The sequence below is a fragment of the Rousettus aegyptiacus genome, unplaced genomic scaffold (assembly GCF_014176215.1).
Source record: "Rousettus aegyptiacus isolate mRouAeg1 unplaced genomic scaffold, mRouAeg1.p scaffold_m13_p_16, whole genome shotgun sequence".
NCBI classification, from domain to species: Eukaryota; Metazoa; Chordata; class Mammalia; order Chiroptera; family Pteropodidae; genus Rousettus; species Rousettus aegyptiacus.
The window spans coordinates 27,572,256-27,588,282 of record NW_023416291.1 but is presented as its reverse complement, the minus strand read 5'-3'; the positions used below and the strand labels follow the sequence as shown (position 1 = coordinate 27,588,282).

The 16,027-nt window shown below is 34.4% G+C and overlaps 1 protein-coding gene and 1 pseudogene across 7 annotated transcripts in view; both read right to left on the bottom strand.

Moving 5' to 3' along the window:
* Window positions 1-16,027, bottom strand: part of LOC107512537 (probable ATP-dependent RNA helicase DDX60) — an 88,484-nt gene that overhangs the window by 22,601 nt on the left and 49,856 nt on the right. For 5 of the 7 annotated variants that reach the window (XR_004954894.1, XM_036233615.1, XM_036233617.1 and 2 more), the window contains exons 23-31: window positions 12,611-12,715; window positions 11,916-12,044; window positions 10,718-10,842; window positions 8,848-9,006; window positions 5,811-5,958; window positions 4,713-4,817; window positions 4,231-4,383; window positions 2,004-2,108; window positions 228-428 (exon numbers count right to left, since the gene is read on the bottom strand). Coding sequence is in view for 6 of the 7 variants with exons in the window: in XM_036233615.1 (XP_036089508.1) it covers window positions 228-428; window positions 2,004-2,108; window positions 4,231-4,383; window positions 4,713-4,817; window positions 5,811-5,958; window positions 8,848-9,006; window positions 10,718-10,842; window positions 11,916-12,044; window positions 12,611-12,715 (1,230 nt within the window). In the remaining variant the exon portion in view is untranslated. Of the gene's footprint in view, window positions 1-227; window positions 429-2,003; window positions 2,109-4,230; window positions 4,384-4,712; window positions 4,818-5,810; window positions 5,959-8,847; window positions 9,007-10,717; window positions 10,843-10,876; window positions 11,505-11,915; window positions 12,045-12,610; window positions 12,716-16,027 lie in introns of those variants that run through there. The other 2 variants (XM_016148182.2, XM_036233619.1) reach the window with 2 other exon arrangements.
* Window positions 9,847-9,965, bottom strand: LOC118612639 (annotated as a pseudogene).

Here is a 16,027-nt window from a genome sequence, read left to right as displayed (position 1 = left end):
TCAAGTGTTCATCCAGCCACAAATTCTATGACCAATAGAGGAGACTAACAACACTAATTATTATTCTCTTCTTCCACCCCCAGTCCTCTGTCATTCAAGACATTAACAAAGCATTAAAGACTGATGAAGTTGAAAGTTATTGCTACAGACTTCTGAAAGAACAGCAGACCAGACCACAGCTGGGCCAGTAATGAGCACCTCACCTTAGACAATGTCAAGCACAGTACCTTTGCCTTGGCATCCTCTGGGTCATCTCCCTTCGATGCCAGGAGCATGAGTCGCAGGATCAGGCTTATCCTGAAGGGGAACTGTCCTCTCAGCTCAGGAACATTGGATTTTATGAGTTTTTCTATTTTGGGCTCTGGAATGTTAAAGAAGTATACATCTCCCATCAGATCTTGACCTCGTCTTCCAGCACGCCCTGACATCTGGAAACAGAATAGAATCATAGTGTAAAGCTTATCTAAATACTTTCTCCATCACATGTAGAATTAAGCCTTCATATTGGTTGGAACAAATAAATTGGGCATCTATCCATTATTAAGTAACTGAAACTAAAATCCAAATATGCAGCACTCACTTAGGAAATTTACCAAGATTATAACAGAGATGGAAATAAGATGTTTATCATCATGTACTTTTTTCATGCAAAAATTGTGTTAGTAATTTGTATAAATATAGACGAAACAAACAAGCCAAAAAAACAAGAAGACTAGACCATGATTTCAAGTTCACTTACTGATGAACTTATACTGATTATCTCACTTCCCATCTGCCCCGCCTCAACCCTTTCTCACTCTCTCTCACACATGAGTGTATTAAGTTACAAATTATCATGACAAAAATACACGAACTGAGGAAATACATGAGTAAGATAAAATTCAGAAACGCAACTTGTAAAAAGCAAGTTAAGAACGAACTTTACAGAAGTTATATTAGTTCTTAGTTAAGTGCTTAGAATGTGCTAAGTTCTTTAAACTTTTTTATGTAGACCTCACAACTATATGAGGTGAATCTAATCATTAACCCCATTTTACAGTGCATAAACTGGCATATAGGTAACATAAGATACTTGCCCATAGTCAAGCAACCAGGAAGTTGTCTAGGAGATCCAGGATTCAAACCCTGACATTTTGACTCCCAAGTTCATTATCTGAAATAACATAACACCCTGGCTCCAGAGCTCTAAATATGAGGATCTCAAAGTTGATGTGGGAGGAGAGTTCATGCACAGGATAGAAGCAGGAGGAGAAATAAAAAAGATGGGGGTTGGTAAAGTGTTGAGAAATAAGGATGCTGTATTGGGTAGGTACAACAGCTATAAGGGGATAAGAAGTGTTTAGAAGGGAAGAGAGAGGGGCATTTTGGAAAAAAAAAAATTTGAACATATGCTGATATATCTAAGTTTGATGCCACTACCAAAAATATTTATAAAATATTCCTGAGCAGGAAAACCATATGAAGACAGGCCACACTGCACACAGGCCAAGAATGTATGGTGAAAGACAGTGGAAAAGAAATTGAAAGGAAAAAGTTAAATACCACTGCAGGAGACTAATGAAATGGGTTTGGTAACAGATTTTGTATCAGGAGCAAAGAAAAGAAAAGCATTAAATAAAACTCCATAGCATAAAATCACATGCAAGGTAATGAATGAGTAAATGCTTGTGGAGTACCTCCAACATGCATCTTCCCTACAAACCACTTCATTTAATTCTTGCAAATGCTGTGGAATAGTGATGACTATTTCTATTCTGAAGATAAGAAAGATCAGGTAGTCTAGATATCTCACCAAGTTCACATATCTGGTTAGTGATGGTCACATAATCCCAAACTCATGTGCTTTTCATTATACCACAGCTAAAAATGAATGTCAAGGTGTCCTAGCCCATAAATTGCAGCATGTTTGTAAACTAAAGGCTCACTTCTTTTTTTTTTTTTTTTTTACTATTTTATGGTCATATGTTAGTAATGCAATAGAGAATTTATGCACACCACAATACCTGTCTGTAACTTAAAGCATCAAGATAAATTGAGTTTTGAGCAAAAACCACAGATTTACAAGGCATATTGATTCCTAAAGCAAGTGTTCCAGTAGCTGTCACCACCTAGAAAGAGAATAAAACAATTATCTTATAAAATAGAATTTCTAGAGAACGCTGAATAGTTACGGAACGTTGAACTTCAACTAAGCCACAGTGGGGAAGCGGGGGATAACCACATTGATATTCTCACCATTTCACAAACACATCAAGCGCATTCCCCACTTAGGGCCATACCAGTCACTCTGCCTTGCCCGTAATCTTCTTTCCCAAATATTTGTTTGTTTGGTTTGTTCAGTTCTCCGCTCATATGTCAAAGAGAAATATCGGACCGTCATATCCAAAATAACCACCCCTATCATCATTTCTCTCCCTACCCTACAGTTTTTCTCTTCATAGCTTTAATGACTACCTGAGGTAATATTATTTGTTTGTTTACTTGTCCTGCATCAGACTCTGAGCCCCATTCAGCATCGTATCTCCATCCTGAGAAGAGAACTTGGCACATGACAGGAGTTCAGTAAATATTTTTTAATAAATGACTAGAAAGGGAATTTTCCTATGGCAGGGTAAAAATACTTTTACAAACCCTCTTCTGAACAATTGCCCACTTCATCACTTTATTTATTTGTGAAAGCCATTTCTTTGGCAATAACATATCTAAGTAATAAGAGCAAAATAAAGTTTCATTTCTCCCCTGAATTGCAATGATAACTGACCAGAAAAGGAGTAAGTAAAAATGTAAAGTTTCCTAAATAATCTACTCTTGCTCATTTTTTCACATAATGTTGGATATTTCTGTCTTCTCTTTCTTTTTGCATTAATTATTTTCCATGCCATGGTTAATGTTATTAGTTAAATATTTGAGATAATTTTCTCTAATTATTCTGTAACAGAGATCCATACATTTGTCAAAATCCAATACACTATTTATTAACTGTTTATCTAAAGGTCTTTAATAATAACAGAAATTGGAAAAGTAAAAACATTAAATTTAGAATATAACTAGAATAAATACCTTTTGAAAATGTATTCTTTGTAACAAAGCTATTACTATTTCCATAGTACTTTTTCTAGAGTGATCTAGCAACTACTATTTAACAGGCTTCATTTTAGACACAAGATATGATATCAAAATATGTTTCTTTTTCCCTCAATTCATAATCATGTAGAAGATTTTATCTTTTGTTATTGACTTTTAAAATAAATAATGACTCATTATTAGTTAAGAGAAAAGCTAAGCAAAGTTATTAATGACATATTTTGGGTTTTCCAGATTACAGATTTACCCTTTAATCATAGTATCAAATTTTCCTCAACATTTACTTATTAAGATTAAAAGATACTACCCAGAGTAGTAGAATCAATTTCATTCTTTCTCTCCCTTTCTCTTTCTCTCTCTCTCTCACACACACATGCACACACTTACATACACACTCACACACATACAGACACACAAACACACACAAATATAATGTATACCATGCAAAAAAATGTAATATGGATAATTTGAAAAAAATCAGGGTCTATTTTAAAGTATTACTCAAGATCTAAATTAATTAGGAAATTATATAAACCCTCTTTGTGAATTTATCCAGACAATCCTTATACATTCTTATGGGACACACTAAATAAAACATAACAAGAGTTTGGTTTGCGAGCTATTTCAAGTAATCTTCTTCTTGACCATTATCAGTGATAAGAGAAAGAGCTTTTAGGAGTGACACATCTAAAAGCATTGCCAAGATATGCAGTGCACACTGAGGAAGCGATATATTCTTGCTCTCATTTCAGCTACATTGAAAAAAGATCCCATCAAAACGTTATCATAAATGCTGTCCAAAAATGTCTGTAACCAAAATTATATGAACAGCTGACAAAATTCCCCAGATAATATAAATAAAAGAACGGGGCTGTTCTAAGATCAGCATAGGTAATTTCATTATCAAAATATTTGGGAAAATATCTGTTTAGGGACTGTTTTAATTTTGTGAAAAAGAGATAAACTGAATGATATACTTCAAACTCTCTCCCTTAATTAAATGAGATGGGGAAATATGCAGTCATATCAAAGGTCATAAAAAAGATATAATTAGATAAGGAAAAATGTGGTTATTTTTTATTTTTCTTCAGTATTCAGCTTTATGTAGACATAGCTTCACATTTTAGAGTGAAAAAATTTACCTACCCTAATAAATCCTTTCCTAAAAAGAATCTCGACTAGCTGTTTTTCTCTGAAGCTCAAAGATCGGTGATGGTATCCAATACCCCTCTCAGCCAAAGCCTTCAGTTCTCCACCTTTCATTGAGTGTTGTACTCGATCAAACACCATCTTCAAAGTCTAAAAGAAGCAAGAGTTTTAGAGATTTTGATAATTTTTAATCTAATTTTCATCTAAACAGAATAAAAAATGTATCAATGAAAATAACAAGCAAACTATGTATTAATTTGGCTCTGTGAGGCAACTATTTGAAATTAACTCAACGTGAGTACAAAGAATATTTTAGGGCAGCAACAGTAACTATAGAAAATATTCCCAAATTTCTGAGCAGAAAGGCTTGTACTGTTTCAGCACCGCCTTCCCCACCCTCACCCCCACCCCAGCTTCAGGGGTAAGAAATACTGACAAAGCGGCAGATAAAACATTCAAAGGAGGTGCGACTACCAGACCTGCTCCTGCTCTGCTCGAGGAAGGTCAGTTCTCTCCTGGAGCCTTGCAGGACCAGAGGAGAGAGAGAGGGAGAAGAAGAGGAAGGTGGGGAGAAAATGAGTTCTCTGAAAAGAAAGAACAGATTCCTTACCCTATGTAGTGAATGCTTACTTTTCACTGTAAATTGGTCACAAATGGCCTTAGGATTTCCTGAGGAGGAAATCCACTTGTATACAGAGTTATATATTCAAAAATAAACACTGCTTATAATAAGAAGAAAAAGAAAAATAATCCCTAAGTATCTAAACGCAAAAACACTTTATTTGTATAGTCATCCATACAATGGAATATCAAGGGTCTATTAAAAGAATGATCTAAGTACATGGTTATTAAAAGAGATCATGAAGTTTGCTAAAGAACATATGCATGTACAGAGCAGAGTATATGTATATGTGTGTATACATACATACATACATACATACATACATATATACACACATATATCCAACTGTGTGTACTGTATGTGTTTGTATGTGTGTGTAGCTCCAAATAAAAGATAAAAAGTTCATTCAGAAGGGCAATGACCTAATTGATTTTTACTGTTACAAATTTGTATTTTTAAATTTATCCACCATAAGTGTGAATCATCTTATTTAAAAAAAAAAAGTTTTAAAGAAGAAATAGCACACTATTTGTAGATATTTCAACACCTTTATGGTGGTATATTTTGACTATAATAAAGAAAACCTCTGATTTTGAGAAATTCTGCATATCTTAAAGTATATTGACCACAGGTACCCAAATATTCAAATGAAGCACATGAGATCAAAGTCCAAAGTTCAGGCTGTGAAAAACAGTATCACAGAAACAAATAATGAAAGGGCAGGGACTCTCAGGGGTTAATTGTAAATAAGCAGAAAATAATCCATAAATGCTAATCGTGTCCTTTTTAAGACATGCTCTGTAGTACCCTCAAGTTATGTATAGCCGGGAGGTCATACACAGAGATGTCTACGGTAGAGGTTGTGTTTAGTTATTACATTCAACACTATTACTGAAAAGTGATGGCTCATGAGTGAAATAATTTCCTGGAGAACTGTTTCATTGGAAGCGCTGACCTCAGTGTCCACTGCTTTTCGATCAGCATATGTGTACTCTTGAGAGATTGCCAGGTTCTTCTCTAGAATCTTGAGTAAATTATTATATTCGGCTTCACGAATTAGGCTTTGATCCATTTTTCTGGGCTTCTTCTGGCTTTTTTCATCTCTATTCATAAAAATAAATTTTAAGTAATGAATAGTCAAATTTTGCCACTAAAGGAAACTGAAACTTCCCAAATTCTCCTCATCAGCAGGCATTCACTCCTATATTTATCTGAACTATCCTGAGTCAATCTTTTTCCTCTGATGCACTTCCTCATTGGCCACTGGAACATGTTGTTCCTATCAAAATATTCTCTTATGCACTCATATTTTCTCCGAACACTTCCTTCCGTTCTTGCTATAAAGAACCTTCTTGCCATATCCAGTTCTCCCAGATGACTTTACTTCCCCTTGCTAATGTGGTGCCATTTGCTAAAGTGATGATCATTTTCTCTTCCTCATTCTTCATAAAACTAGGCTAGTAGGTAAGGTAGGCATCCTCTTTGCTCCATGTTGCCAACTGCAGGCCATTCTCCTTTTCTCCTTGAGGCTGGTCCTACAGCTGCTCTGAGTTTGGTTGCTAAGGGTTCTTGGCCACAGCATTCCCAAGAGAATTGCCTTCAATTGACAAAAGCCCCCTGGAAATGCCTGGGAGATTACAACCTCTCTTGGGAATGGGGAGGTGGCCCACAGCCACTAACTGACTGATAGGAATAAAAATCAGCCATCCTGACTCAAATTGGAACAATTCTGTGGTGTCTCAACTCTCTGTTAGAGCAGACATGGGCATTATGTTAGCAGCACTCGCATCCTTGTTAATCTTCACCTCCCCTCTTTTGCTTCCCACACTTTTTTATAGTTCAGCATGAGCACATCCCTTCAATAAATCACACAGGTATCTCCATCTCAGCAGGTGCAAATAAGGAATCTGACCTAAGACACCTTTCCATAAATCCTGGTTTAGACTTTGAGTTATCAAACTGTATTATCCATGACTCCTCAGTGTAATAGCCTTTTACAGATACCCAGATGACTTATTCTTTCTTAGATTTTTCAGTTTGTCTCTTAAGTGTGCACATAAGACAAGTCCAAATATAAGATGAGCTTACTTGTATCTCATCATCAAGTATTCTCACTTCCAAATAACATTCACCTTACTTCAGGGGAGAATCCAATTACAGAAAGGCCTAGTCCTAACATTTGTGGAGCATGGGCAGAGTACTAATAGAGGACCACATACTATTGGCTTACTATTTATATCTTTTAAATCAAGGTTATAAGCCATTAACTATTACATTCCATCCTCCTTCCTTGACAAATATAGCTCCATAACAACTTGGAATTTAAAAGGGTGAGAATGAGCTCCAGGTGGGCATACCTGCTAAGTTCTACTAACTCACAAGTTTGTGGGAATGGATACAGATGGAAGAGGACCAGAGTGCTGTTCTCCAAAGCATAAGGCCCCCTCGCACCCTCAGTGTAGTGATGGGGCTAAACAAGGTATTAAAACATTCTTTATATTTTTATAGCTTGAATTGTTGGTCATTAATTCAAGTTGAAATGGTGGCTCCTAGTGCCCTGAAGAAAAAATAATCTAATCAGATCAGTTACTGAAAAGTCTTCCACTTCCGATGATGTTGTCTCTGGCTTTCACTTTCCACTGTTTCCAGGGAAACAGTACAATAGGCAGAGATAAGAAGAGTCAGCAACAAATTCATGTGTGCTCTAGAATTATTTGAGAAATCTGAATCAGAGAAACTCTAGAAGAAGTTTCCACTTTGAGGGAAGTATCTACCGTTCATTCAGAAATACTTATGAAACAACTGCTACCTGCCTAGCAATATGCTAAGCACTGGGGATAAAAAGAAGAAAATACATGGTCACTGTTGTAAAAAAAGTTAATAATTTAAGAAAAAGAAAAACATATAAAAACAACAGCAATACATTATAATAATTGATCTACTAAACATTGAGAGTACAGCAAGAACACAGGAGAAAAGGTACTAAGTTTAACTGTGGGAATTAGGGCAAGACCCAGAGAAGAGACAGAAAATTATGAGTACAATAAGTTTTGGGGACAAGCAGAAAGTAGGCACTCAAGGTAGATGGGTCGTATCATGAAAACAGCAAAGAGGTAGATGAACCATGTAAGGAGAATCATAAATGTTGAGTATTGTTAGAGGGGAGCGGTAAAAAGCAAAACCAAAAAAGGTAGGGCAAGTCCAAAACATGTTATCATACCAACAAAAGTCAAGAAGTTTAGACTTCATCACCTAACCAAAGAAGACTATTGAGTGTCAGATAATCAGTTTGAATGTTAACAAAAGCATGTCGGTTAGATTGAAGAGTGGTGAGCCTAAGGCCCTGGGGTCCAGGGGAAAAAAAACAACAACAAAAAAGAACTTCTTCAAGGAAGAAATAATGAGTGTCTAAATCAGGCAGCAACTAAAGATGGAGAGGAAAACAAAGAAAATAAGCATTCTAGACCTAGAGTTGTCAGAATTAGTCACTGAGAATGAGGAAGAGAACACAAAAGAGCAAAGTTCTACCAAACATAACATTGGCATTTCAATCCACTCTCAAGCTCATTCCATGTCATTCATGTGATTATGATGGCATGTCGGTGACACCGCTATGTTGTGACCCAAAACAACATGGGTTGACTTTCTTTAAGCCTTCTGAGGGCTGACTGCGAGTAAGAGTTACTAGGTATCCAAGATGTACTTATTTTGAGAAATAATTATGTCAGGTAGGTGGTCTACCAATGCTCACAGGCTGCGGTCCTGCTTCTCCCAAGTCCTAAATGAGACCCATCTAGGCAACTAAGGAATACATAAATATTATGGTCACTTTCCATGGTCCTATTCTCTCATTCAAATTTACTCAATCTGCATCTATTAGCAAACAAGCACAGGGGATAACTAGAACTTCTTTGTAGCACACTCAATGTGTGTTTCCTACAGGGAATTGTATTTTAACCTTTTAACCATCAACTTGTTTAGTAAATACTTACATAGCCTTTTGGTTCTCAATGGATTTTTTAACTTTTCGAAGTTTGTTAGCCATGACATGGGCTTCTTTATCAGCTTGGGGAGGCCTTTCTCTCTCTTGCTTCTCCTTCAGGAAAGTGCTCACATTTAGAGCATTCTGTTCTACATCTCTTAACTTGAATCTGTAAACATGAAAAAAAAATGCTTGCCTTGAAAACAATATTGTAAATAGAATGCAATTATATTTATATCTATAGCTATCACCATGACATACCTGTTGAGTTTTTAATGTCCATCTTTACAAATTTTATCCTCATAGGGCTCTCAAACTTGGGCCTGACCATTATGTGTGTGCTCTTAAGAACACGCTGATACTGTCACTAAACACTAACCATGCTCCACCCATTTTTTTTCCAGAGACCAGGTTGGAGAAGGTTGACATATATGCTATTATTTTTTATATTTTTGTGAAAATATACAGATGGAACTCTGACAAAGCCTCAGATTTGTTGGTATTCTGAAGCTAATTAGGACTAAATCAAACCATATAAGATCAAGGATTTAACAGTACGTTTGTAGAGAACCCAAAATTCCATAAAGATATGCAATGTTTAACTCTTCGAGCAGAACTAAACCTTTGATGTTTTTGGCAAATATGTTACTTTTAAATATCTAAAGTTTGTATACATACATATTAATAAAAAATACAGTTATTTTTGTGTTTCTATTTTGTAGTTAAGTTTTCAGAAATATCCCAGAGATACTGAATTATGTTTGTTTCTAACTAAAATCTGAAGCCATGCTTGGAAATAAAGCAGGTAAGCTGTAATAACTCCTTGGTAGTTCAGAAATTTATTTTGCCTGCCTCAACAACAAAAATAAAAGGAACAATTTTATCGCAATCTCCAAAACACAACGTACATTCAATTATCATCATTTTAAATATACATCACTAATGATGATTCATTACTATATATCTGCTTACATGTGAACAAGTTTCTTTTTCCTTTTCTTATTTTTAAAGCCTACAGCACCTGTTCTTTCTATGTGGTCTCTCATCCAAGTACTAACCAGGCCCAACCCTGCTTAGCTTCTGAGGTCAGACAGGATCAGGCTTGTTCAGGGTAGCATGGTCATAGACAAATTCCATTAAACTTTGCCACCTGAGCAAGATTCTGTGGCCTTATATAAAGCCTTCATGAATTAAAGTAGTTTGAAATTATCTAAAGTAAATAAAACATTCTATTCTGATTCCAAAATATGTGATCAAGGTTAATTTAGGATATATAGTGTTATTCATTTACTAAATTATACTTTGGTATAATTTATACTTGATCAAAAACTAGGCTGTTAACATTGAATTTTAAGCTATTTCAGGCTATGGCAATATAAAATTTAACAAAGTATTAGTGCCTGTAAGTTATAGTTCTCATAATTATAAATTAAAAACAACAAAATACTCCACCAATAAATACTCTAGCATATTGTAAGGATACTTTAATTTTATATGGGATACTTGTGTGCATAAACATTCACTTTCTTTTGCAAAGAACTTGTGTATTTACTAAACCTAGGTACTTACTGAACCTAGGTATTTAACAAGACCTTGATTAAAACACAATAGTAAAAAGAAAACAAGAAAAGGAGAAGAGAACAAATAAAGAAGATAATTTGTAGCAGCATAACTAAAAATATTTTATTAACAATGAAACTAAGAAAAAAGAATTAAACTAGAAAGGGGTATATTTAATATGCATTCTGACCACAAATGGGCACCAAAAATAGTGATGAATACTACCTTAACAACAGTAAAGTTAGTAAAAATTTCTTTAACTTAAAGGAATGAGTCTAATGCAAATTACAAATAAAAACAAATTAATTTAAGTGACTTACAGAAAAAATAGTGCTGGCAATTTTTCCATTTTTCTTAGCTTTTCAACGAGAAGTGGAAACATTTTTTCCATGTTTTCTGAACCAAAAGCTGAATTTGGACTAAGATTCCGCAGGACCATTTTGGCCTTTAACAATAAATAAAAAGTTATTTGTTTTAAGTTCTGCATAATAAAGGAATTACTACTTTTGGCTAAAATATTTTCATTGTTGCCTACTCTATATTTCTGTGGTTCTTTAAAATAATATGATAAGAATAATAATGAAGTATATTATAAAACTGCAAAGAACCATCAAAGAAATATACAAATCAATACTCTAATACACTAGAGAACAAAAAGATAGACAGTATTACATGCACACACACGTACATACATGTAGTTTATCATGCAAGTTTTTAAGGGAACATAAATCAGTTAGGAAGAGGATTATTTAGTAAATGATGCTGGTTCCACTATGGCAGGAGGTGGGGTAAATCAGTTTTTCTCATGTCATTTAGAAAAAATCATTGCCAAATGCATTTTAAAGATTTTTAATGACAAAAAAGCAGATTGAAATATAAGTTAATTGTATTATATGTCTGAATAGGAAGGAGGTTATCTCGGTTAAAATATAATGAATAAAATCACATGAGAAAAGTTTAATATATGTCACTCCCCCTTCTGCTCCCAAATCAGAAACTTCAACATGTGGCAACAAAGCAAATTAGGAAATATAAAAACCATCGACTTACTTAAAATCAATATGCATAACTTGTATGACCCCAGATTGAAGATTTAATATACAGTTTCTACAAATTGAAACGAAAATCACAAAAGGAAAAAAATCCAAGACAAAATAATAAATCAAGGAGTAAAAAATTCTTCTCTGTTACTATTATTGTGATTCCAATGTCTATACTGTCTGGTACGACACCAAGGACACCAACTCCAGGTAGTGACACCTTTACTCTTATCTGTTATATCTAACAGGAACAAGTAGCTTCTGACACATGTTTTAGGAAGCACAGAGGATGTGACAAAGAGTAATTTCCTTTCTCTCATTTTATTCTGTCTCAGAATCACTAGAGTTCATGTTCAGCCTGAAATTCTAAAATGAAAATGGAAGATTTCAAAGAAAACATAAAATAGTAATGACTGAACAGTGTAACTCAAGAAAACAATGAAGACAGCGTGCTTCACCAAAAACATGTAAAAATTACCTCCTCTGCATTGCCATTTTTAATCCAATTTGTTAATTCTGCCTTCAAGCTCTCTTCATATTTCCTAGCATCCAACTTTTTAATGACTATTTTATCCTTAAAATGAAGGAATTTTTCTGGACACAACTCCTTGAAAAGAAATAACACAAAATTAAATAAAACTATGCAAGAAAATTCAAAGATATTTCTCAATTATGAATTTCATTAACAGCATTACAGATTTCTTGAGAATACAAACTGTTGAACTTTTTTTCTCTCCCCACAGTTTCTAGTACATAAACATATTAAGGTGGATGGTGTCTTCAAAGGAAAGAATGCAGAGCAAAGCCAAACAGATGAAACCGGACAGCTATTAGGGCATAGAGAAAGAAGGAGAGTACAATGCCAGAAAATGGAGGAATTTAGATCCTCCATTTAGATGTAAGAGGAGACTAAAGTATTACAGTATCTCAGAAATTGAAAGAAGAAATATTTTCAGGAATTCAGTGACATTCCATCCTATTAAACTAAAGCATGAAATATTAGAAAAAATAATGTCTGAAAAGGAGCAATTGTATTTTGGAAAGAGTCCTTTAACAATTTGAAAAGGTTAGATGAAAGTGATTAGAAAGGGTGAGAGTTTGTCTCTCTGAACAGCAGTGTTACCAACCACTATAACAGAACTAATTCGAATTAACTGCACAATTATTATTTACCTGGGCCCTGGGCCAACTTTCCCAGAATTCAAACATGGTGTCATAAAGCTGGACAGTTTCTCGAGGTGAAAGGATAAGATCAGAAGGGAATCCATATCTTTCAATCTACATTTAAAATAAATTGAAAAATTTAAATTTCTTTTATTTTTTCTATGTCCTATCTTTTGCCTCATAGACACTATCATGAACCCAAAGACATTGAAAACAGACCTTAACTAAAATGTTCAAAGGCTGATAAGTGCTAAATGCAAACAAAATACTAACCAAGAATGTCCCTGATTTACTAAAATAAAAAAATTAAAAAGCCCCCAGAAGATTTGTATTATTTTCTAAGACCTTTGAATTGGGTTAATTTTTTATGAACTGCCTCTACAATTCAAATCTGAGTACAGGGAAGCTAAAATTTTCACGGACTCAGTTTGGACAGGAAAAAAGACCTCCAACAAGCCACTGAAACTGAAATTATTTTAATTCCAAATATGACTCTTTGCCTTTAAGTACAAAGCCAGGATAAGGGGGCAAATTTTATTTGCTTAACTTGTAAGATCAGCGTTGGGTCAATTTTAAGACTAAGACTCTCAGATCACTTTCAAGTCACCCAAAGAAACTTCTCCCCCAGGTGACTGACTTGATTCCTCTTTAAGCTTTCCGGATATGCATGCCATTAATATTTCCACAAACATTTTAAAGCATAACTAAAACATGTGCATTCTCAAAAAGTTTGCATTGTAGTGTTTTCTACTAGTTTCAATCACTACTGCTATGAATCAATTGCCTGTGAAACCATAATCTCTGAGATATTGATAGGTATTCTTCAAAAGAAAAGGGGGTGTGTGTTTTCATAGGTGTTCTAATAAACAGACTTTTTCAAGGTTTCCCATTAGAAATGTTAAATCTCAAAGCAGGGACTAGAGTATGCAAATTTGTTCAAAATTATTTGAAAATAGGATACTCGTTTTAGTAAATAACTGTTAATAAGTTACAAAACTCATGTTTGGAAATTTGGGGGTAAAAGAGTCATTCCAAACACAACACAGTTAAAAAACAAATTGGTGGACTAGAAAGTGTAGTAGCGTTTGAATCAGAAAATCTAGTTCTAATTCAACCTAGAAATGCTAGTTCCTCATTCACAATATAGAAATTAAAATATCTGTGCTCCTGCCTTACAGACTGGTGTAAAATCAAACAGGATAAATATATCAGCACATGTCATAAACTTTTAAAACTAGTAGATCAAATAAGTTCTGAAGATCTAATGCACTATATAGTGATTATAGACAACAATATTGTGTTATACACATCAAACATGCTAGGAGACAAGAACTTAATTATCCCTGCCACAGAAAAAGAAATAATTATGTGACTTGATAGAGGTTTTAGCTGTTATAATGACCATTATATTGCAATATGTAAATGAATCAAGTCAACATGTTGTACACCTTAACCTTACACAATGTTATATGTCAAATATATTTTAATTAAAAATCAATTAGGCTTTGAATTAAGCTTGTAAAAAATGTAGGATGCAAATAATTGCTTGGAATTATCATTTAACATCTCTCAGTTTGAGCACTGAAAGCTAGCAAGGTAGTAAGGACCACATTATGGCAAAATAGTCAATGAATATATTATTTTTGAATGTCATTATTACTACTTGATAGTGGTAACTTCTTTTACCTAAATTTACAAAAACAAAATAAAAGATTTTCATAATTTTTAAGATTTAAATCTTTCATTTTGATAACTAGAGTGCTTATGATTTCTTAAGTCTCTTAGCCTTATACAAAAATCTGAGTTTCCTCACTTCTCAAATGAAGAGTAATTCTGCATGTGACATAGATTTGTTGTAAGAACCAAATTAGATAGTATATGCAATAGGCTAGTAAAATAATTGGTGTATAGTTGATGCTTCAGCTATCAATGTGAATGATTAATCAACTTATAGTTCTTAATTTTTTAAATCAATTTAACAAATCTGTGGCTAAAACCAGGGAAGTCAATTTAATTATTCTCCACCACACAATAACTAATGAGCTGGCAAAACCTGAGCCAGCCTATGTAGAAAAGGAAGGGAAGTAAAAGATCATAGAGTATTATAGAATTGTAAACTTGAAACTTACATAATGTTATTAACCAATACTACCCCAATAAATTTAAATTTTAAAATGTTACAGATTTGTATCACCCTTCATTTTAAAACACAATAGTATCATACCATAATATCAGTTTTAGAAATTGCATTCTCCCTAATTCCATAGGTGATGGTGAGCTTTGATCCACGCTGAACGGAGACGGACAAGAATTCTCTCAAGGACTTCCCGGGGCTGAGAGCTCTCTAGGAGCCAGCAGCCGTTCCCGTTTGGCATAACTGGTGGCAAAGGCCAAATCTCACTTTTTGCCAAAAACAAACAGTATATGGATTGGAAGTAATCCCTCACCTCAGTCGGATCAAGGTCAGCTCACTCATTCTGCCACCCATCTTCCCTTCTAGAACCGTTTCTACGGCAGAGCTCTAGAGGATACGACCAAGGTGGGTGGTCCTTCCCTTTACGTTGCCACAGTTTACTATGCTTTTTCTTGCAACTCAGTTCTTTCATCTTAATCCGAAGTATTTTATACAAGGATTATTTACTGATTTGGAAAAAAAATGTACTTGCTTTTCATCACTTCTACCTCAGAAAGCCTCCTTTATAAACACATGCTACACACGCAGCTGTCAAAACATACGCAATAACATCCAGGCTTTTGTTTTTGTTCATTCTGTATTCCTGTTGCAAAAGTCCAAAAGTCTTTAGAAGATTAATACAACAGCATGACCTTTGCAGAAGTCATGTGGGATCAGAGCACATAGTAGCAGTTCTACTGCTTTCCAGTTACTCCATCAACGGCTACTTAAAATAGAGGAAAGGCACTGAGACCAAAATGCTAATCTTGCCAAGTATTCCAAACCATTGTGCTTGCTGCTACTTAAAAATAACTAGCCTTGAACCATTCCATACTAAATAAATAATTTTTTAAAATACTATTTTGTTTTTAAAATGCCAGGCGATAATAGAGAAAGGAGAGAGAAGGAGAGGAGAAAGAGAAACGAGTCTTCAACGATTTATATGTGGATTGTTGTCTATATTCTAATTTTAGGGTGTGACTTAGGTCACTAGAATTTTGTTCATATTTAGATTTTGGATTGGGCCACTGCCACACAAAAGAGAAACTCCTATACTAAAATCCAATTAGAAAATTACCATCATTAGGATTCATTCAATTGTTTTTAGAAGCCATAGTATCATAGCCCAAAACCTATAAAGTGATTCTCCTTGATTTCCTCATTCAAGTATTTCTTCAACAGACCATTCAGAATACTGGAATCAATCTGAGATTGCACCTTGGCCCTACAACTTACTTAATGGAGTAACAGTG